At 40.3% G+C, this 23,003-nt stretch overlaps 2 protein-coding genes across 7 annotated transcripts in view; both read right to left on the reverse strand.

Annotated features, from left to right (window-relative positions):
• The window catches only part of REEP2 (receptor accessory protein 2), a 20,312-nt gene extending 10,888 nt beyond the window's left edge, over positions 1 to 9,424 (reverse strand). Inside the window, exons 1-9 of one of the 4 annotated variants that reach the window (XM_032125162.1) lie at positions 9,310 to 9,322; positions 8,870 to 8,942; positions 5,513 to 5,570; positions 3,579 to 3,655; positions 2,518 to 2,586; positions 2,192 to 2,312; positions 1,513 to 1,626; positions 1,005 to 1,152; positions 560 to 717 (exon numbers count right to left, since the gene is read on the reverse strand). In XM_032125162.1, coding sequence (XP_031981053.1) covers positions 560 to 717; positions 1,005 to 1,152; positions 1,513 to 1,626; positions 2,192 to 2,312; positions 2,518 to 2,586; positions 3,579 to 3,655; positions 5,513 to 5,563 — 738 coding nt within the window. In that variant the 5' untranslated portion in view covers positions 5,564 to 5,570; positions 8,870 to 8,942; positions 9,310 to 9,322. Of the gene's footprint in view, positions 1 to 559; positions 718 to 1,004; positions 1,153 to 1,512; positions 1,627 to 2,191; positions 2,313 to 2,517; positions 2,587 to 3,578; positions 3,656 to 5,497; positions 5,571 to 8,869; positions 8,943 to 9,309 lie in introns of all 4 variants that reach the window. The other 3 variants (XM_032125161.1, XM_032125160.1, XM_032125163.1) reach the window with 3 other exon arrangements.
• A 6,617-nt stretch (positions 9,425 to 16,041) lies between these two features.
• KDM3B (lysine demethylase 3B) overlaps positions 16,042 to 23,003 on the reverse strand; it is a 50,662-nt gene continuing 43,700 nt past the window's right edge. For 2 of the 3 annotated variants that reach the window (XM_032125326.1, XM_032125327.1), the window contains exons 20-24: positions 21,267 to 21,386; positions 20,625 to 20,764; positions 20,115 to 20,291; positions 19,389 to 19,523; positions 16,042 to 17,389 (exon numbers count right to left, since the gene is read on the reverse strand). In XM_032125326.1, coding sequence (XP_031981217.1) covers positions 17,309 to 17,389; positions 19,389 to 19,523; positions 20,115 to 20,291; positions 20,625 to 20,764; positions 21,267 to 21,386 — 653 coding nt within the window. In that variant the 3' untranslated portion in view covers positions 16,042 to 17,308. The remainder of the gene's footprint in view (positions 17,390 to 19,388; positions 19,524 to 20,114; positions 20,292 to 20,624; positions 20,765 to 21,266; positions 21,387 to 23,003) is intronic. The other variant, XR_004243279.1, reaches the window with a different exon arrangement.

A 23,003-nucleotide genomic window follows, 5' to 3' on the forward strand; every position in this document is an offset into this window, starting at 1 on the left:
TCATCTCCCATCTGAATGGCTGTAAATACCTTGGATCATCACATGAACATAAGAAGAAGACAACTGAACAATCACTAGTCACCCAAACTTCAAGACAAAACTCCAGGAATGGGACAGGTGGGGAGTGGTGTTATTCCCAATATCTAATGTGTCAAAGTCAAGAGGATACACAACTGCTGCATTTTAGATTAAGAGAAAGTGACTGTCCTAGGGATAAATGTCACTATTACGTATTCAGACTGTAGCAGGCAGGAGAGAGGACATTGTCAACAAAACATGTTAAAAAAATCTAATGCTCCACCCTTCAACACAAAACCCAAATGAAAGAAAAGCTGGGTTCTGGCTTATGACAGAGGCTTACAGGCATGATAAAAATGCAAAGCTAGAGACAAGTATAGCAAGTAGATGACAAGTCCACTGATGTAGGACTCAACTAGCAAAGACAGTCCAACAAAATTTATATATACAGCTTCTAAATGCTGAGACTATGAAGCTGGAGCCTTCCAACCAAGCTCACAAATCAATGTCAGTGCTGGAAATTATCTATACACCACCTCACCTCAGCTTTCACCACCTTTTTAGGAGTTTTGAGACTCTGGGTACGTTTAGGAAGTTTGTCTCCTGCATCTTCATCTGATGGGTCTGTTCTAGTATCTGATGGGGTTCCGTTAGACCGATGTGCCACACTGCTCTCCTCTCCTGAGGAGTAACAGGAAGCTAAGGAACAAGAGAGAAAGTTTTAGCAAATACTTTTAAAGAATCATATGGGGCTTAAAATGGCCCATCCTGAAGGAACTCACGACAGAGAGAAGTCAACCGACCTGAATAACGATAATGGGAAAAGTACAGGGATGTATATTAAATGAGAAGGCTCTAGGGAAGACAGTGCAACTCCTCCCAGATAATCTACAATCTTGTACTCCCTTCTGAGACCCAAGGCTCAGGGGAGCCCTCCTGGCTCACCATGCGAGGTCTCATACAATGGCCCAGCAGGTGCTCTGTACCTGAGTCTTCAATGGTTTCCAGAAGACTCGCCCCAGAGGGGTGCAGCTGTGGATCACGGCTCCGCATATGCACAGTATCTTCATCTCGGATCAGAGTGAGATCCTGCATGCTGAAACTTCGAAGCTTCTCAGACAAAACTCCCTGGCCCTAAGAGGACATAAAAATTGGGGTGAAGGGCACTTCACCAATCTCATCTCACATGGGATCATTCATTCAGAAGAGGAGGAAAGGTGCCCTATTTCCCACAAGGGTACTCTGAAAAAAAGAAGGGAAAATGTATGCTCCCAAGAACAATAACAAAGAGGTTAAAGCAAAATCCACTCCACTCCCCCTCTACTTTTTCTAAGACAAATGATGAGATTAGCTGCAGGGCAAACTGGAAGGAAAGAAAAGTAGGTTGGTGCCAAACAAATACTAGTATCCCTAACAGACCCACAGCACTAACTGCTGGTACACAAAAATAAACTGCTGGAGAATTCCTGAATGTTACAGAAGGCGTTGCATTACCTTTGCAGCTGCAGTAACTGCTGCATTGGCAGCAAGGTTTAACCCTCTCTTGCCAACTCGCATCATGGTTTCATAGCTCTTGTCACAAGCCTGAGTAATGTATTCATCAATTTCCTAGGAATGCAACATGGAACATGGCATTTAGCTCCTCATTACAAACATGATCAAAGTCTCCCCATCATCACCCTTAAAAACACAAAGCTCATCTGGACACTTTTTTTTCAGGCTACTAGCATCCGGTGTCATTGATCACATAACTCGAGTTTCTCTGCTAATTACAGAAAGCATCTAAACGCAACTTTAAATTACAGTATGCTATTTCCAAATTGTAACAACTGAAACAAAGCAGTTACTTATACTGACAATGTGAAAAAACAGACTGGCTACAGAACATGCTGCTCCTATCGTGACTCAAAGGGCTTAACTACTCACAGTAACCGTAAGGGCTCATGACACTGGGTTAGCCAAACATGCTTTCTAAGCATTAGGCAAACTATTGGCTACATTACAAACTTCAGTAAGCTGCAGTATGACATCACTGTCAGACACAGAATCATTCTACATTCACTAAGGTCAGCACAAGCAAGATTCACTGATTTCAGTTTTTATTGTGGCATAACTGAATTAGAAGTCAGTCAGTTCCCAGACAGGTCAGTATCTTCCAACAACAAGCAAGTACCTTCTCCTTATTGGAGAGCGTTGGGTGCACAAACTTCCTGTAGAGGACACTGGAGCCCTTGGTGTAAGGGGAGAGCAGCCAAATCACAAATGCGATTTTCAGCTCAAAATAAAAAGGAAACCTGAGAAAAAGAGGAAAGAAAAAAAAAAAGAAGAGGAGAGAGAAAGATGGAGAACTGGAATCAAGATCAGCACAGAGACAGATGGAGATAACTAGCAGAGAGCAGCACAGGCAGAAAGAGCGTAGGCAAGGTAAAGGCTCAGAAACAAGAGAATCAACTATTTGGGTCAGAAAAGCAGAACCCTTTTTAAAGTCCTAGGACATACCTTCTTCGAGTATCATTTAGTTTTTCATCCATAGCCATGAAAACTTCATAAACAGGGCATCTCTCAGCCCTGCAAACACACCAAATTACAATCTGATAGCTACTCTCATCATTCTGAAGTTTTGTCAGAGAGCATCCAGTGGATGTTAGTATTACATTCGCTTCCATTCTCAATTTCCAAAATTTTCAACTGTTTGTCTTAATAATGTCACGTTCCTGCTAAGGCTGATGGCTGTTTCTGAAACTTCCAGTAGGTACTCCTCAGATAAGACACAAAAGCAGGGCCAGTGCAGATGAGAAAGAGCAGGCAGGACGTAAGCCTGTCATCTCCAACCCTTACACAATAAAGTCTGGGAAGATACAGTAGCAGAGATTGAAACAAGTGAATGCAAATTCTCTAGTGACTCAGTACGAAGAATCTTCAGGAGTCCTTTTCAAGTATGTGAACAAGCTAAAATTCTTGTACTTTTTTTATCTTTTTCTGCTTTTCAAATTTTATGCAGGTAGAAACAAAGCTGCTGAGCACTTTTGTAAGGCATGTGTAGTCATTTCATGATTCTTTAGAAAATGAAACTCTTGACTAACATTGTTTCAGAGATGTATGCAAAGCTCAAGCACTAAAGCAATGAGGCAACTGAAGATATTTTGTTTCAAAGCTTCAGTTGAAGCCACATAAAAGGCTGTCAAAGCAAAATAGGTCCCTTCCTTCTACCATTTTTTAAGGTGTCTTTTAGACCATCATTTTTCAAACTGTACCAGTTCACATTAACAGCTTCTCAAAAATATTTCAAGTTATGAAAGGATGAAGATCCTTTTACAGATACTGTGCATTTACCCTAACTTTGCAAGCAAAGGAGTGGAAACAGCTAAGATAGCCGCTACTACCCACAATACTTAGAAACCTGCCGACTCTTCACAGGGATTGAAAACTCCTAAAGGGGAGAGAGTTTATTCTTAGCATCCTAACACTTCTCCTCTCTGCTTAAAAAAAGGCAAAAAAACCAAAACAAAGATACAGCAACAACAACAAAAAAGTCCCCAATGTGCCACCAAGGAACTCACCAAGAAAGAACAATGTCTGTGAGTGTTTCTGCAGTGGTGAAAAAGGCAAACACAATCCAGTACATCATCCACTTCACCTGCAAAAGAGCAGTCACTCAATGGACATACATCAGAACCATCAGAAAAAAAAGTGAAATGTCCTCAGTATAAATGACTCATCTCCACACATGAGGACGGATTCAAAAAGAAGGCATATATAATCTGTAATGGAGAGGGCCACATACTAAATGGTACATTTTAGTCTGAGAAAACACATAGGATTACTGTGCTCTAAATAGATAAACACAGACAGATGCATTAATGAATGCATGCCCTGTAGCAACATTATGATGCAACAGTGTTAAGGTCCCAAATGACCTATCCAAAAAGATTTATCAGTTAACTTTAAGAAGTTACACTCTCCCATATATTATGAATACAGTAAAAAATACATATACACACACATATATGTAAAAGTTTAAGTTTCAACTGCAGCCCTGTATTTTCCTGATGTTAAGTTTTCCTAAGGAAAAAAGAAAAACAACAAACCAAGAAACATATTATTTTGCTCTAACTCATTAATAAGCATTCTTTGCCTTAATCATTACTCCCAGAAATTACACAAGCAATTCATTTTTCTTTTTAAATAAGGGCTCACTGAGAGAGGTAAAAAAGCAAAGAACATGCCACATCAACCTAATCTTCTTGTTTAAGGTTTAGAGTATACGTATGTACTATTATGGCACATTTGTATGCCTATCATCTACCTCTCTACCTCCTCACACCTTTATCTGGGGCAGTATTTCTTTCAAAGCACAAAATAATTCCCCCTAACAAACACACATGCACACTCTGCTGTTTTGGTAACTGGTTTCTCAGCTACAAGCCACTTACTCCTCAAGAGGAGTCAGCTGAATTATAAGGAAGACTGCTAGTTTTCTATACTGTTGAGAATTAAAAATAAGCATAAGTAGCAGATAAATGAAGAGGACACCTTAATTAAAAACAATTTAACACTCTGTGTCATCAAGAATGGGAAAAAAGAACTAAACTGAATCAGGGAAATGCCACATATTAAATCCACACATTAATCCATATATTAAAATTACATGAACAATTATGTTCATATAATAATGACATGTTGACAATCCTCATTACAGCAAATACTATAAAAGCAGGTATTTCCCCAAACTTGCATGTGTTGGAAAATTTGGTGATTTGTTCTTGAAAGACCCTCCACAAATTTCTCATAAAAGAAAATTAATCTGCCTCCAGCTGCTCTAACACAGTGAACAGTTTAGAAGGTAATTTGGACTACTAAACATTATTTCCACTTTATTGTAAGCTTTCTTTTTCAGAACAGAAAATAGCAAAATTTGTATTGTATGGCTCTCTCCTGCCTTTTTTTTTTTCTTGTATTATCAGTTTGGACAAGACCAGGTGTCATTTAGCTGATCTAAAGCAACTTTTCGAAACAAATGATTAAGTCCTCGGTGCAGCAACATGAACCAGCTCTTGTATGAAAAAGTGTGTGAATAATGATAAATCTAAGTTTGCAAAAAGGGATCCAAAAGGGTGAGAGATTTCAGAGAAGCTCAACAGCAGTAAATCTTACTTCAGCATTAGGCAAAATGAAGGTAATAATAATAATAGCAATTAGCAAATACCTACATATATGTAACAAAATCAAGATTATGGGGTTTTTTCAGAAAAAAAAAATTCACAAGTGTAGCAGAATTCTTAGGTTTCCATAAGCCTGCGCTAGCTATAGTGCTTTCCTTACAGGGCAGAGTATATGAAGTTTCTAAATAGTTTCTAACAGGTCTAAACGAACACTTAAAGAAACAAAATTGTCAAGGATAAAAAGGAAGGGACTATTGAGGATTAACAGTCGGTTAAAAAGAAAGAAACAAAGGATAAAATAAATGGCCACTTCTCACAATGAGGAAAGTTACCAGTGGAATCCCACAGGAATCAGTGTTGAGATCTGTGCTGCTCATCTTCATGAAACATCTGGAAAAGGTTGTGAATAGTAAAATGACAAACTGTGCAGAAGATACTTTTCTATCCAAGAGATTAGGTAGGAGTTGATTAAAGAATTAAAAAAGAGGATCTTGACTGATCTTCAGTTGACATTTTGTCTCTAAATGGGCTTAATTATAAAGCAATGAACTTACAGTGTCTGCTTTTTCTTAGTGAAAACTATTGCATTTACATACATTAGCAGATGTCACTCAAAAGGGGTCACTGTAAGCAGCCTGAGTGTAAGCTTAGTGCTCATTTTTCACTCTGCTAACAGAATGCTCAGGAGTATGAACTGAGAACAGAAAACATTGTTTCGTTACTGCTTAAAGAAACTTCATGTTTGTTGATATCTTTGATACTGGACGCAGGTCTCTTGCCTCAGTCTCCTTCTGTCAGCCTTCACTCTATGCTCTAAAGCCAAAGAAAAAAAGAAGTATAGCTCTTAAATAAACCAGAAGGATCCAACTTCTAGTTCTAGAAGTCCCTGCAGATGACCAGAAACTAAAAGAGCAGAAAGCAGACGGGAAGAAGCACTACTTTTTTTTTTTCTTGTGACAGATTACAAACACCTTCCAAAACTGAGGGTTAAATGAGGCTGCATTTTTTTTTTCAATCCACTAAAAGGAGTCAGGTCTTTGCTGCTCAACCTGATGATCGCCAGGTTCAGTTAATGGCACATATATAGTCTCCCCAACTTGTGCCAAGAACCTAAATGAATTCAGCAAGTGCAAAAGCATAACTGGAATGTAGACTTGACCAAAGCTGAAGATGACATGTAAAAAGAAAGAAATTGCTTTTAGGACAATCTGAGCTACTAGAAGCAGTTTGCTGCAACTGCTCAAGGACTCATCCTGAATTTTTATCATGGTGGTAGAGAAGAGTAAATTTGCACTGTATTCTAATGCCACTGATGGACTGTTTGTGGTAGCTTGGTCTGTCAACTCAAGCTTCAATACACCACTTTAGCACAGATACACCTGTAAGACTTTTCTCCACCACCAAAGCCTAATCAGTGTTGGTTCTTAAGCACTATGACCTAGCAGTGGTACATAAAACAGCTGGCTTTGAAAATGCGCAGTACAGCATTCAAGTTTTCTGACTTTTCACATGAAGAACAGTTTGAACAGATATTGGCCCCTTCTGCGATGTTTTTCCCCCATCTTTCCACTTGTGTTGAGAAGGAAGAAGTGCTTCAAATGTAAGTGAATTAGGCAGATGGGAGTCCAACATCTAACTGCTTATTTCTGATGCAGTCCTCTCAAGAAGAAATAATTAATATGTTAGTTTTAGCAGTTCAAATACATTTTCTTGAATCACTCCAGCAATTTCACTGAAACTAAAAACAAGATTATATTTTCTGCTGCAGCAATCCAGACTATCTACTTCAGGAAACCTATACTGCTGAATCACTAAACAAAACCCAAAAATTAATGCCACGCTTTTCCACATCAGCCCTAGTGGAGCTTACAACCAAGCCATCAGTTGATTTTATTGTTAAGACAACCTCATGATACTCAAGCACTTAATCTCATTTCTGCTTGTGGATGCCTCATCCCTGGAAGTGTTCAAGGCCAGGCTGGTCAGGCTTTGGAGCAACCTGGTCTTGTGGAAGGTGTCCCTGACCACAGCAGGGGGTTGGAATAGACGCACTTTAAGGGCCTTTCCAACCCAAACCATTCCGTGATGCTGTGATTTTTCACCAGCAGATTAAGTAAGTCTTGCAGCTGCTCAGGTAACGCTCACCAAAAGAAAATCGGATCAATAAACATTTACATTCTGCAAAGAAATAAAGCATTTATGTACCTCAACAGCACCTACCCACAGAAAATAAGCAGGTAAAGAATGCCAGTTGTTTTTAAAAAATGAGGGTTTGAGGGTTTTTTCTCACAACAAGTTCTCAATAAAAAAGATTTGAAACTCTGAAATCTGTCTTCAAGTTCAGATTCTGGAACTGGATAAAATCATTCTGTTACTGACATTCATGAACCAGAATAAAATTCCAGGTAAAAAATACACATTTTATGCAACAAATAAAGGTCACTGGCAACTGAAATAAAAGAAGCAAGGAATGCCAGAGAAGACAATAGTAATATGATACCACTTAATACATAACTTCAAAGGTAATTATGAAGTCACAGGATCACGTGATTCAGATAGTTTCTTTTGTGCTTTTGTTTTGCATTTCTAATATTACTACTAATAAACTTTAAAGTTTAGTAAGGCTCATCAAGACTGTCTCTTTAATACTCAAAACAATTTATTAGTTATCAGTGCCTCCTGAACATTCACATTTCAACTTCTCTGCTGAGGCCAGTATTGAAACAAAAACAAAAATCAAACACTTCAGGCCAGATCCTGCAGTTTGTAAAGCTGTCCATTATGAGCGAGACTCTCAGGCCAGTTGGTGTCTCCTTAAAAACCTGTGGGCTGAATTTTCAGCCAATGCACAGGAAGGGTCTAGTCAATGCTAGAGAGCTGAAGCAGCATAAGCCAAAAGAAGACTATATCCCACAACATTTATTACTGACATGTAATTTTGTAAGGATCAAACAGAGACAGCTGAAGGAAGTCTCAGACTGCATCATAAAGTAATACTGACAGATTATATCCTATTCACGCATATTACTTCTACATCACATTATTCTTTGCTCTACGTAAATGGAAACTCATCCCACCCATAAGAGAAATAGGTCTTGTCTCAACTGATCCACTTAGAGCGTCCCTTCTGTAAGAAGGCAACACACCACATCGCAAAAAAAAATTTGGTGTTTTAAATACGGTAATTTTAACAACGGTGTAGAGAGAGAGAGAGAGAAACGGTTCCAGAGGGGAAAGAGAATGAAGTTTTGACCAACATAAAACACTGATCACAAGCAAAGTTGATAGGCAGCCACAAACCAAGCAAGATTATTCAGCCCTTTGGAAGAAAACAAAAGTAGTACTGAAAAAGCAGTAAAGGACGCAAAGTACGAATAAAGCTACAAGAAAGAACTTGTCCTGGACTTTCATAAGCTTCCAGATTGCAGTGTTTCCCCCACTTTCCCTTCCTCACTCAGCATCTCCTGAGAAAAAACAGCCCACGTTTACGGTTTGAAACCTCCCATTTCAGTAAGCACCCTTCCTTGGCAGCTCTTCCAGAGACCACTGGAGCTGCTGCTCCGGAGGCCTGGCTGACCCGAGCCCCTGCGGAGCCGGAGCGCCATCGCCCCGGGGACAGGCCGGGGGCTTCCGAGGCGGCCGCGAAGGACGGGGCGGGCGCTGCGCCGGCACGGCAAGCCCGTACTCACATATTCCTTTACGTTTTTCGTCTTCACGGCCTTGTAGGAGGAGTACGCGGGGTAGAGGGTGCCGAAGATCAGCCTACGAGAAGAACAGACCCCTCAGCGCCTCGCGGCACACCGCCCCGCCCCCGGCCGCAGTGGCGGGCACTCCCCCCCGGGATGCCGGTGCCGGCGTGATGCCGGTCTCCGGGCGGGGCTCAGCCGCCCTCACCACGGCACCGCCCGTGGGCCGCCGCAGCCCGCGCGGACCCGCCCGTCCGCGGCCGCAGCCATCCGCAAGGGCGCCCGCCCCCCAGCCGCCCCTTCCCGGGGCGCGGGGTCCCGCGGAGCAGCACCGACGCCACCGCCAGAGCCCCGCTCTGGGCCGCGGTCCCCGAGGCGCACCACCGGGGAAGGGCCCTGCGCAGCGGCCCGCGCCTCCCCGCGCCCCGGCCGCACGCACTCACACCACGAGGCGAGAGATTATCCAAGAGACCATGGCGGCGCCGGGCGCGGCTCAGGGTTGAGCAGCTGCGGGAGGCGGCTCTTAAAGGGCAGGTTCCTGCAGCAAGCGCAGCTCCGCCCCGTGTGCTCGGATGGGAGGAGCCGACGCGGCGGAGGGAGAGGCCGCAGGGCCCCCAGCATCCCGCCCCGCTGCGGAACCCTGGCGGGTCGAGCTGTCCGCCCCCCGCCGGGGGGAAGCCCCGCGTTCGCTTGCACCAGGTCGGGAGGTGCGGCGGGAACCCGGCAATGGAGCCCCGCCAGCGGAGCGGCAGCAGTGAGGCGGACAAGTGCCGTTGCTGGAACGATAGCAGAGAAGCAATATGCGCAACGTGAGGAAAATGACAGGACAGTGCTGAAGTGAGATCACGGGCACTTGGGAAGACAGAGTAATAGAGACCACAGAAGAAGCCATCTTCCCTCCAGTTGCGTCGTCCAGGGAAGTCCAGACAACAGCTGTTACACGCTGCAAACAGGATACAGAGTTCAACGGCTCCAAGTTTCACCCAAAACCGGATGCAAAACAAAACTCAACTTGCCGATACTGACGTTTGCGTTATCAAACCAGAAGAATGATGGCTGTTACTTGTAGTTTCCAGGTTATTTCAGTGTTGCCAGATACTCTTCCTCGAAATGTCAGTTGAGAGGTCAAGGATTACTTTGTTAACTACACAAACAAGGCTGAACAGTGTATGTGTGTGCGTGTCAATACCCTTAGTGCAGGGTGGGAAATGTGTATGCTTAAGCATACTGGAGTGCCAGAAATTGTTGTATTTTAACAGCTCACCAAGGAATATTGTTAAGAGAATCTTCCTCCTCAGTCAATGCCCGAGTTCATTACTGGGTCCCTGGGAGCCTGTATGTATATTACAGTCAAGAATTGGTTAGGCCCAGTACACAGATCTCTGAATCACACTGAGATAACCATTACATAAGCTGGTTTTTAATTAAAGAAAAAAGGAAAAAAAATCGCTAGAAATCTACTATAGTTCTTCAGCTAACAAAAAAAAAAAACAAACCCAAAAAAACCCAACCAACCAACCAACCAAACCAAACAAGAAAAAAACCCCACCAAAACAAAATAACCCGAAGGAAGGCACTATGGCAAAGTCTCATCGGTTGCTGAAGAGTCTTTATGAAAAGGAAGGAGACCAAGGAAAGAGTCAGAACAAAACCAAAGAGCTGCTCAGGAAGAATTTTCTCATGAATGCGTGAAATTCAGTATAATGAGCAGTGATGACAAATACAAAACATTGACTACTTCCGCATTACATGCAAGAGATGAAAACATGAATGTCTCTACAGACAGTGACAAAGAACATTTTGTCACAGTCTGCTTTTGGATATGAATGGCCACAAAATGATTGCATAAGGGACTGCACAATTTACACCACTGATGGCATAACTGACCTACTAATAGGATAAAAGGAATCTGCTTTCACACACCCAAGTAACACAAGCACGCAAAATGCTCAGCAAAATAACTGTATTTCTAACTGCATCAGTTTCCTATCAGTGACCAGCACAGCTCTGTTACTTGAGTAATTTGTTCGTGCTTGGGTGAGTGGAAGATGCAAACAGAAGAGGGAAAATGCAGAGATCTGGTGAGTAACACATATGACAGTGTGAGAACGCTAAATAAGTGCAGCTTGGATAAGTGACACCTAAATAAAACGTGCCTTAGTGTTTTAAGCTATTTAATGTGCCAAGGGGCAGTATGAAAATCTACAGTGCATTAGACACAAATGGTGGTAAGAACAACAGAATCTCAACATCAGTAGTCTTGTAAGTGGTGGCTCACTGTTAAGTAGCATGTTGAGCTTTAGAACAACTTTAGGAAAGGTACTTTAAGATAGCAATTTACATTTAGCAATAAGAACCTCAATTTCTTTCCACATCATAAACAAAAATAAAAGATTAATTCATTAACTTACCTTTCCACAAGGAGAAACTACTGGTAGTTGAAGGGCTGTTTTTGGGAAAAGTGTCAGCTGCAGGTAGGTCAAGTAAAACTAAAAGTATTTATTAGTAGTATTCTTTCTATTAAGTTATTAGTAATACTGTATAATGCTGTGTCATTAAGACCTTAAGACCCACCCAGGAAAGCAATTCATCAATTGTTTTCAAGTTAAGGCTACATGGTTTTTTTGCAGATATGCTACTGCTGAAACAACTCATGATAAACTTGTGTTCTACAAATAGGTCCAAATAGGTCACCAAATATCTATCCATCTGCTATGGCTAAACAATAAGGCATGGAAAACAAACAAGCTGTTCCTCGAATAGAGCAGCTGAAGCAAAGCTACACTAAGAAAAATGGCAGGTCAGATCCAGAGATCCTGCTGAAGCTGAGGTTCAGGCAGAAGCTGCTGTGATGAAGAGGAACAGCAATTCATCAGGGCTCAAGAACGTAAGATTCCCTCTGGAAAAGTTTAGCAGACTAAATAAGGGTCTTAGGAATAAAGGTGAAGTGGAAGAGCACAATGGGAATCCTCTCTGCAGCACAAAGGTGTCAATTGTAGTGGAAGAGTATCAAAAGCTGGAAGAAGTAAGGAAAACAGAAAAAGCACAAGCTGACACAGCCAAAAATGACATTGTAAGAGCTAGGGCTCTAGAACTAGAAGTTGTTCTGAGAACATTTCTTTATCTGTTTTGCTTTGTGATTGAAAGCTGTTCTCTTAGAAGACACCTTCCTAGAGGAAACAGCTGTATTTTGTTGTATCCAGCTCTTGAAACTTACATTACCATTTTCCTATTAGACTATATAAAGGAAAAGATAAATTAAAAAACGCCTGCAAGGCAGGGGAATGAGGGAGATGAGAGAGAAAAGTAAGATGACTTCTGACTGGTTATTTTTCAAATGCCTGATGGGGATGTGCAGCTCTTTTTCAAAGGTTGAAAAGAGGGATCTTAAAGACACCGCCAACTAAGAGGAAAGAAGCTGTGGGCTGATTTCAGATTCTGAGATGCACTGGAAGAGAGCAGGCATTGGCATGCATCCCAGCTATGGGGGGTAAGTTTGGGAAAACACTAAAGACGACAATCAGAAGATTCCTCACCAGTAACCAGAGCCTGGAAGATGCACTGCCAACAGGTCCTTCTGTGCTATGCTTCACTCACATGTGTAGTTTCACAATCATTTTCACTGAACACTGCTTACAAGATGTGCTTGATGCATGAATAAATCACTAGTGTGTCATATACCTCAACCAATACCTCTGACCTGTAGAAGCTCAGAGAGCTATCAAAGGGCTATCAGGAGTGAGGAAGGAGAAGGAAATGATACATACAAGGGAGCAATAGTTTTAAACACTATCTATGCCTCATAACTTTTTTTTTTAATTTGGATTGTAGGTAAATTCAAGTTACTGCTAACAAATCTAACTCTGCTGCTCCAATTCTGATTCCACATCCTCAGGTTTTACAAAAGGCCATCTAAGAATCTTTCAGAAAAACAACATATGGAACACAACCTTTGATGTATTAGGTACTTATTTTTTTCCCATATTTATGTTGCCTGGTTCAGTTGTCTCAGAGTAAAGATTTAGGTTTTGTAAAGTTAAACCTTGCATGCTGTTGCGTTTTTATTCAGTATCAAGAAAAGGAAGTTTTTTGGTTGAAAAGAAGTGAAGTCTTCACACTGGGGACATTATGGGGACATTACACCCTTGCATGGCTGAGCACACACCAAATTTCAGCATTGTGAATGCAGTCTAAATTCACTCGGGCAGACCAACAGCCACATATTCCTGAAATCTTGCTTCTCTTGTCTGTAGTTCCACAGGACACTGGCTAAAAGGCTGCCCGAGTTTGAAGCCTATATTCAAAAATGGTGCTGCCTACTATCTCACGCACCTCCATTTAGTAATGGCAAGAGAGCATCAAGTAGAACAAGTGTGATGACTGCAGCAAACTATATTAAGACATGTAACTCAAGTTTTACTTCTCCCTCTGCTAAAACCCCTCTGATTTATGATGTCTGCTTTAATCTGCTTACATTCTAGGTAACATACCAGCTGCCCCTTAAAATCTGTAATTAGAAAATACTGTGATAAAAAATACTGATTATATATCTTCATTCAATTTTATAATCACTTTGGCTGGCTACTTGTGGTATAAGTGCTGTATGATATATGTCAGAACTAGTTTGTGGTGGGTACTGGAGGGAGAGGATTCTCCTCGTAAGAGAGAATTGTAACACATGTCCACACATAAATGTGTATGAGACGGGCCCCAGGTTAGCTGTCACTACTCAGGAAAGATAGTGTAGTCATGACTACTAGAAATCTTAATGCTTAGCACTATTAAGAAATGCAGCAACAGGAATCTCACCACAGAAATGCATGGTGAATACACTGAAAACCCTGCACATACCGGGATCACCCTCGCTCAAAGATGGGGTAGCCGAACAAAAAGCAATCGCAAGAAAATCAACAAGAACTATCAGAGGCACTGAGCAGGTTCTGTGCAAACATTATACACTCTAAACCTGTTCATCTTGGAAGAGAGATGTGTTGGATGACATAAAGGAACTATGAAGCTATGAAAATGGCCAAAAACAGTTCCAGTAAAAACGGCTCTGGAGCCCAGTTAAATTACAAAGCTAACAAAGGTACATCTTTCAAACAAAGCATAATTAAATCTTGCAACTCTGTCAAAGAATGTAGTAGAAGCTCTAAATACAATTACTTCTGGCATCACCACGACAAGACTTGCAGCAAGATTCACAGTCCAATTCCAAGCACCATAAAATGTCCCTGAACATGTACGGCTACAGCAGGGAGCAGAAGCTAAGTGTGTTTGAAAGGAGACAAATGCCTGCAGTTGTCTGGGTTTTATATCTATACATGTATAATGTGTAATGCATAATATATACCTCCATAAGTATATGAGCATTATATATTATCTATATACATAATATATAAATATGTAACTGATTAATATTAACTAACAAAAACCAGTGTGTTTGCAGATACACAATACGTGAACATTCTGTTTCAGAAATTCTGAAATTGCTGTCAGTAACAACTAGATTTTGAGTAGTTGAACAGAATTCTAAGAGCTGACAATTACCACCTGGCATCAACTGAAGACTTTCTCTTGGTGTAAAACAAGCAAGAAGTATGAAATGGACTGTGAAACTACATAAAGTTTGTGCCCCATATAAGAAAAAATACTTGGAAAAACTTGCCAAAAGAAGCAGCAGTCTCCATCTCCTGTTACGTATGATCCAGATAAAGGATAAAAGTTTTCAAATTTAAGTTACTGGAACTGATTTGCCAGAACAGTTTACAAATTCTTCCTGTCCCCATCTGCTCTAAAGTCTGTATTGCCGTAAACCTGTTGGCATGAGTCCAGACAAGACCACCAAGCTGATCAGAGGAACTGAGCAACTCTCACATGGGGAAAGACTAAGAGAATTGGAATTGTTCAGCCTGGAAAAGATAAGGTCTTTCGAGTAACCTAGCTGCAGCCTTTCAGTATCTGAAGGAGCTACAGGAAAGACAAAGAGGGACTTTTTACAAGAGCTAGTAGTGACAGGACAGGTGTGGAATAACTTCAAGTTGAGACTAGAATTAGATTAGGTATGAGGAAGAAATTCTTCCCTGTGAGGGTGGTGAGGCCCTGGCACAGGTTGCTCAGAGAAGCTGTGGCTGCCTCATCCCTGGAAGTGTTCAAGGCCAGGTTGGATGGGGCTTGGAGTACCCTGGTCTAGTGGAAGATATCCCTGCCCACAGCAGGGAGGGCTGGAACTAGATTAAGGTCTCTTCCAACGTAGGCCATTTTATGATTCTATGATAGTTCTTAATTTTAATAATCCCTCTGATTTTGGCTGAATATTGCTTTAGGTTAATTGTAGTCTATGCTTAATGAAAAAGGAAATTCAAGAGACAGAAGCAGTACTTGATAGACTCAAACTAAACAAAGGTTTAGCATGAGATGCAAAACTCCTGCTGTAGATCACTGCATTGAAAATTACTCATGCTACTGTATTAGACATAGCCAAGTCCCTGCCTTTTTGATCTTTATCCAATTCTAATACTTATATATACACACACATAGAAATGAGGGAAACACCTCAGCTATAATTAATCTGTATGCACAGAGTGCAACAAAAGAGCACAAGAATTTGTACACAACATAATACAGTGAAGCAGAATGATTCACGTGTCTGGAATAACCCTTTTTATCTCTAGCGGACTGAATTAGCCCATATTCACAGGATTGCTGCAAGGCTATAAGGCAGCAAAAGCCTGTGACTGGACTTTGCAGCCAATAACCAAACTGAGAAGCTGTCAGTATGCCGCATGTCAGTGAACAGAACTGCTGCTGCCATCACAACCTCCAAGGTCAGAAACCACAGAACTTTTACCACCCTATCCGCATCTCCAGTGGAGAGGGCATCTCTGGATCCCAACCTGTTAGGAAGATAGTGAGAGATGGGGAGCACAGTACAAGAGGTGTTTTTTATGACAAGACAGATCCTCTACCCAAACTACCTCGAAGAATCAAAAAGTGGCAGGCAGCTTGGTATGCTCCCAGCACATACTTGGGATGCCAGGCTAAACCACATGAGCCTTCTGGTCAAATACAGCAGGTCAAAATTAGCAGGCAGCCTACACTACCAGGGGCAGAGGCTGAGACAACCTCAAGGCAGGAAGATCAGTGTACAGGTATGAAAGAAACTGCCCAGGCTGTTACAGTAAATGACTTTTATTTTTTAAAAAATGAAATAACCGTGAACATATTAACAGGCCTGCAAGTGGCACTACAGTACAGCTGGAGATAAGGTCAATACATTTCCCCATGTACCCGGACAATGAAATCCATTGCATCAATGCTGACATTAGTAAATTCTGAATACAGTTCTATCAAGCAGGAACATTTTACTTAAAATAGTTCTGGACAAAGTTGACACCAAAAGTTAACTTTTCCTTCACTTTGGAAAGGATAGATGTTTTATAGATGTTTTCAGGTAGCACTGGTATTGGGTGAATATTGCCTGCAGTCACCAGTAAAGGGAGAGATGTACAACATCTCCATGTGAGAATAGAGTTTACACTCCTTTTTACTTCTCATTCTGAGGAAGCAGGGTGGCATACAGAGAGGGGGGAAGATAGGTGAGGTAATATGGGCAAGGGAGGTGGGATGTCAATATCTGTTCAATTCTCCTTTGGCTGTTTTTGTGCTATTTTGGACTGCTTTCTAAAAATCACTTCTTGATTTTACTGAAAGGAAGACTAAATGCAATACACCTTTCCTTGAAAATCCAGGAACAATTGTGGTACTTCAAAAATACTAAAAATATCTACTTTCATGAAATATTAACTGTTTCACTACAAACCTATTTTTTCACTAAATACACAATTCTCTTATTTCTGGAGTCTCCCGGGGAAAAAAAAAAGTGAGTTCTCCCTTTAGTTCTGCAACTCTACAGTGTCTAGAGAAACAGCTAGAAGAAGGGGAGTGCAGAGAATAGCTTTATCCTTTTCCTTGGCCTGTATCTCACATGGGAAGTTTGTTTGAATTTCTGCAGTTGGTCACATTCCTTCAGCAGCTATCAACAAAGTCTGCAGTAGGACAACCCACCTCCAGCATGTTCTGTCTAACTTTGTGGAGACTAACTAGGCATGAGGGAAAAAAACATCCACACTCTTTATACCATTTCTAATCATAATATGCAGGAACACCAAGTGGTTTCCATGTTCTTTCAATTTGCAAAAGGCCACAGGAAAGGGACATGGCACCTTTTAGAATATGGAATTCTGCATTTAACAGTGCGACCTTCCATTAGACCTTCAGTGTTGAGGCAGCGTAGAAAACAGTGGCTGAAGAGTGTGTGTAATACTGACCACACCAGCTCTCAGTGAGAAGCCTCTGCTCCTGCAGAGGCAGTTGTGTGCAGTCCCTGTATATACCGTGAGCAAAAGGCTTCCTTGACAGGGCATTTGGAATTAGCAATTCCTATGATCTAGCTAGTTTGGATTCATGAGCTTTCAGTGTGCCAACAGCATCTTTCACTGCATGGTAGATAATGTTCTTCACCTGCAACAGGAAAAAAAAAATCAACTTCTACAGACTAACAAGGAGAGTCTTACATATCTACGCAATCAACTTCGACAGCTGAATTTGTAACAGTTGGCAAGTATACACAAAATATATACTCTTTTTGCTTCAGGATATCAACAGCACAAATTTTAACTGTCACAGATGACAAGTATTTTAGATACTGCACTGATTTATTAACTCATTTTCTGGTCACCCAGCAATGTATTTTTACTCGTGTTATTTTAAGATAATTCCTTCTTCTGTGAGAGCTAGGAGGAAGTGCACTATGAAGTTATATATATGAGTTTATTTTGAAAAAGTCCTTGTGATCCAAGTCACTTACAGATTCACATGAATCAAATCTAAAAGATGCAAGAAAATCATATGGTTTAATCCTATGAAAATTAAGATGATGCAACAAATCATCCTGTTGTCTTTGCATGGAGGCTAGAAATTCTTCGAATTTGTGAATCTTGCAGAAAGACAAGCACGCGATGAGAAATCCACTAGTATTCACTGCAATCTTTTTCACGGTTACCTATTTAAGAATCAAAGCTCTGTCTTGTTTCTGACTTTTTCTGAGCTAAGTTTATCCGAATTCTGTTTCCAGGTGTTGAATGGAACAGTTTCACCTCCTAAGTGAGTGGCTCAATTGCACTTCTTCAACTAACTGCCAAGCACCATAATCTTTTCCTGATGTACATGTGACCTCATTTTTTTGGTATCATTTATGTGGCTGTTATTGTCTCTGTGTATTTTTAATATATATAAATATAGACAGAGGTTTATATAAAAGTATACATTAAAAATTACAAATAAAAAAAAAAAAAACTCTGAGGCAAATACAACCAGTATTCCTTTTCACAGGAATATTGAGTTGCACTTTGTGGGTTTTTGTCTCTTGGGTTTTTTTGGGTTTGTTTGGTTTTTTTTTTAATAACAAGCACTACTCATTTGCAAACCTCTTAATTTACAGAAACACTTCCACATTTGTCACATCATCACAGCTGAAGAAGTACAAAGTTAGAAGCCAGAATGAGAGCTGATCCTACTTTTGCTTTCCTTTATAATCCTATGAAAATCCACATAGAAATTTATAGCAAACTTTCACTAAATTGGAATTAGAGAATTAACATGGTAGATTTCTGACATCCGCGGGTGGCATCCTGGAGAGTGACTATATATTGTGTACTTACTTTGATGAGGACAGCCATTCTGCAGATCTCCACCCTCTTTTCTTTTACATGCATGTGATTACTGACACACAAAAAATGCTGACAACAAAATTTGCAAACTGAGCACATACTAATGCTTCAGAAGCATTAGACGAAATTCAGTAAGATCCCCTACAGTCTTCTCTCTGTAGAACTTACGGTCTTATATCCAATGTACTTGTGTACCTATTATGTTCTGTGCATAATTATTAGTTGAAGCAGTCACACTTCCTCAAACTAAAACACATTTAATTTTAGGACTAACATATGTTGGATAAGACCTTAAAGATCATCCAATCCAGCCACAAACCTAACACTGCCGAGTCCACCACTAAACCATATCCCTGACTTAAATAAGCCAGCCTTCACTTTCAGAGGAGTTTCCCTATAGGCAATAAAGAAACAAACATAAGTGTACTTGGTCAAATAAACATCTCTCTTCAAAACAAAGCATTGCTCTTTCAATTTTAATAGTGTTTTTTTTTCTTCTGGTCTGCTTTGCTGTCATTAGGATTCAGCCATTCAAAAACTTATTAATACCAATGCATGCCATTAGTCTAATAGGGGGAAAGTTCTCTGGAAATGCAGAAGTCTATTACTAACTTTTGTTTACATAATACTGTAGACAGAAGTATTTAAAAATTAATTAATGTACCTATCAAATGAGAACCTCCAGATTTGTGGGAAGTTGTTACTCTTTCCTTAGCCATACATTTCTGGTACTGAACAAAGCTGGCAAAACACAGGATATATTTAGTGTTTACTGACATAGTATCGGTTACCTGCAGTTTATCCTCATGGTTTGTATGAGTATTAGACAGGTGCCTGAACTCCTGGGTCAGACGGAAGCAGTGCTTCACATGTTCAGGAGATACAAAATCTTCTGCCACTTTAATGCAGCTGTACAAATTATGGACCTAAAAACCCGTATCAAATGACTGATATATCAAGACAATGAACCATACAAAACAAAACAAATGAAACACCAAAATGAAAACAAACAAACCTCCAAACCCCAAAAGAAAGAACGACAACAACAATCACCAAAAACCAAACCCCCAAAAAACCCCAATACCCCCCCATATATTTAGGCTCTGCCACATTTACTCATCAGAAACAGAAACTGACAGAATTGTATCTAATAGTTAAACCAGAACAAAATACATGACATCCAACAGGTTCCCTGTTCTCCCACAAACATTAGCATTCCCTAAAGCAAGTTCTCAACCTTTGAATCTGGTTTCCTTGGCTGAGGTTTCATTACACAGAAATGTTTTCCCTCCATTCACCCCAGCTTTTCCCCCCTGCCCCGTAGTTTCATCAGTTATGTACACATCATTCAGATATTTACATAACTTATAGTAATGTAAGAACTGCATATGTAGAAAACAAAATCTTAAGTGAGCAATATTAATTACCATAATTAATTAATTATTTTCAAGCTGCAGTTCTGTTGTGCCTCAAATTCAATTCTATTTGTCAATATGGCCTAGAGTTGGTATAGTTACCTGATGGGGTGCACCTGCAGGAATGAACACTGCATCGCCAAGGAACTGCACTATTGCCCAGCCTTGCACACCATACTCATCATATAGTCTCTTACGTAAGGTCTGGTCCAAGTACCAACTTTGGTCATGAATGGGGTCATGATCTGGAGGATTTTCTTGGCCTTGTTCTTCTCCAACCTAGGGCCAAGATATGGGGTGGAGGGAAACCATGACACAGCACCTTGATATTGCTGGCTCACAAAATGGTCTGTACCAAAAATCATAACAAACAATTTCAAAGTAGAACATTGTTTTAATTAAGGTCATTTAGGTCTTAAATAGCAAGGTGCATTAGTATGAAGATTCCAGACCAGGCTGAAAACCTGGGAACATAGTAACTATTAATGCCCTCAAAGACAGAAGTGCAATACCTATGCACTTGACGTTGATAGCAATTTGTATCATTCAGCTGCTATAAGCAAGCTAGTCAAGGAACCCTGTAAGCTCAAGCTTTCTTTGTAACCAGCATACCTTCCGGAGAAGTTCCCGTATCTTTTCAGCATCCTTGGCAGCATAAATGTGCCACAATGCTCCAGGTTTTTCTCTTCCTTCATGGATTCGCTGCTTTGTTACATCATCAGCATCTCCCTCATCAATTGTTTTCAGAACTTCTGAAAGGGGAATCCATGTAAAAGCAGTATGATTACAAAGCTGCTCATTTTTGACATAGAGAAGAGGAAGAAGCATTCTGAGTTACTAAATTCAGTCACACTGCAACTGCTGCATCATACAGTGCCCCTTCTAAGCCCACCAAGCTTCATTTTAACAGAATTCAGGGAATGTGTCAAGTGACAGCTAATCACAAAGCTCAGTCATGAATTTAAACTGAACTATGGTTATTCAAACACAAGGAGAAGAAAGGGTAGTAATGTAGTCTTTCCCCTCCTTTCTTCAGGAATGTACCTAATTTCCAGCAAAACTCTGCTGCTCCCACAGTTGGAAACTAATGAAGCATTACTGCACTTTTAATTACGTGCTGCAAGTGCAGCAAACTGCCTTGTATACTTGAATTACTTATCATAGATATGACAAGCTTAAGCAGTAGACACAGTCTCCTTTCTCACACACACAATTGAATTTAGTGTACAGAAAACAGCTTTCCTCAAGCATTACCATCGTCATGGGTCCCTTCCCCAATGGGAATCCCAACATACACCATGACGTTAACAGCATCGGACACATCCAAGTGCAGATTTGTGGTACCAACTCGTCTGTCTTCTGCAGTAATTAAGCCTACAATAGAGTGCAAAATAAAATCAAATTCTGTGACTAATCTCTTATAGAAATAACCTACCTGAGAAATCTGTCTAGAATGCTAACTTTGTACAGCAATGAGAGCAGAAACCAAAGTCAAACAGCAACTGAAGTAGGTATATTCGTGTCATGTGTAGCATAAATAAAAAGTTTACCGATAACTGGTATTTTAATCTTACAGGAAACGGAAGTACCAAACCCAGTTTTCAAGTCATGAGGAAACAAGCATTTTAAAACCAAAGCCAGAACTTGTACTTCACAACTTTGTCTCTCTGAGGGTCATTTATACAGTCCGTACTAGAGAACTTAGCTATCATAAGCACAAAGCAAGTCTTCGTTTGCTTGGAGGCATGAGAGAACTGCTGTAAGTGGCATTAGCATCCTACTGTGTGGAGCAAGTCATTGGACTGTTACAAGTATAAGCCTCCAGCAGATTTTTATTTTCTCATACTAAGCTGTAAAATCCATGACCAGTTGAATTCACAGTAGTTAGTGATCCACCCATCATTAGCAATTCAGATTACAATTCAGTAAGGAAAAACACCTGCAGATTCAAGTGCTTGTACCTTCATACACTGAAGGAACTTACACCTCTCAAGTGACTGAAAGTAATGGAGAAAGATTTCAAATGTTTGCTTAATTCTTTCACCTTCTTATTAACATGTTCCTTTTTTTTTCCTCTGGCCCTTCAGTAGCACCCTCTCTTTCTACTTCTGCTTAACCATCTCTAGCAAGTAAGATGGCAGGAAATTAGAACATTAAAAAAAATATATATCTTTGTATCAGCAAACACTAACAGAAGTGTGCCCACAAGAGTTTTTAGGATCACCATCATATTTATCGATTTTCTGTTTAAAATACAAGCTTCTGAAGATAGAACTCAACTCACTGAACAGTACCTATCATAACAGACCAGAAACAGTAGCTAATATAGACAGTTTGTAACATGAACTTTAAAAAAGCACACCTAAAATACGAACATGGAGAAACACAATACATAGGTCCAAAATCCAGGCCAGACAAATTCACTAAAGATAGGTTAATTGTTGACCTCAAGGACCCTTACAACCTCCACCTCAAACCTCTGCTTTGCAAGATGCAGCAGGACAAAAGGAAAGAATGACACTTTTAAAATTAATTGTTTGCTAATGGTCTAAGTCACACAGAGTATGCTGGGAAATACAATTACATCATCAATGGCAAGTCTCATGTTAAACAGTTCAAGTATTTCTATATAAAAACTGGTCAGTATTTAAGGGTCCTCTAGACAAAAGATTTCTTCAAAGCTAACTTCTATAAACAGTCCTTTTATTTAGGTAACTGAGTATCACTACGAATCAAACGTCATGAATTTTGTATCTTAATGCTTTAAAATGCTAAGCACATGAAAGACTTCGCTATTGTGAATTTTTTTCACCACATACTCTGCAAACAAAGCCATATATTTACAATCAAAATACATTTAAGTTGCTAGAAATGTTACTCATGTTCACCATAGACAGAATTACTATTTTTATATTGAGGTCCACCCTTTAATTTGCCTGTCAAGCAGCTAAGAGCAAAAAGATACAAAACTAATTTTGAAGACAGACCTAG

This window comes from Corvus moneduloides, chromosome 15 (assembly GCF_009650955.1).
Source record: "Corvus moneduloides isolate bCorMon1 chromosome 15, bCorMon1.pri, whole genome shotgun sequence".
NCBI classification, from domain to species: Eukaryota; Metazoa; Chordata; class Aves; order Passeriformes; family Corvidae; genus Corvus; species Corvus moneduloides.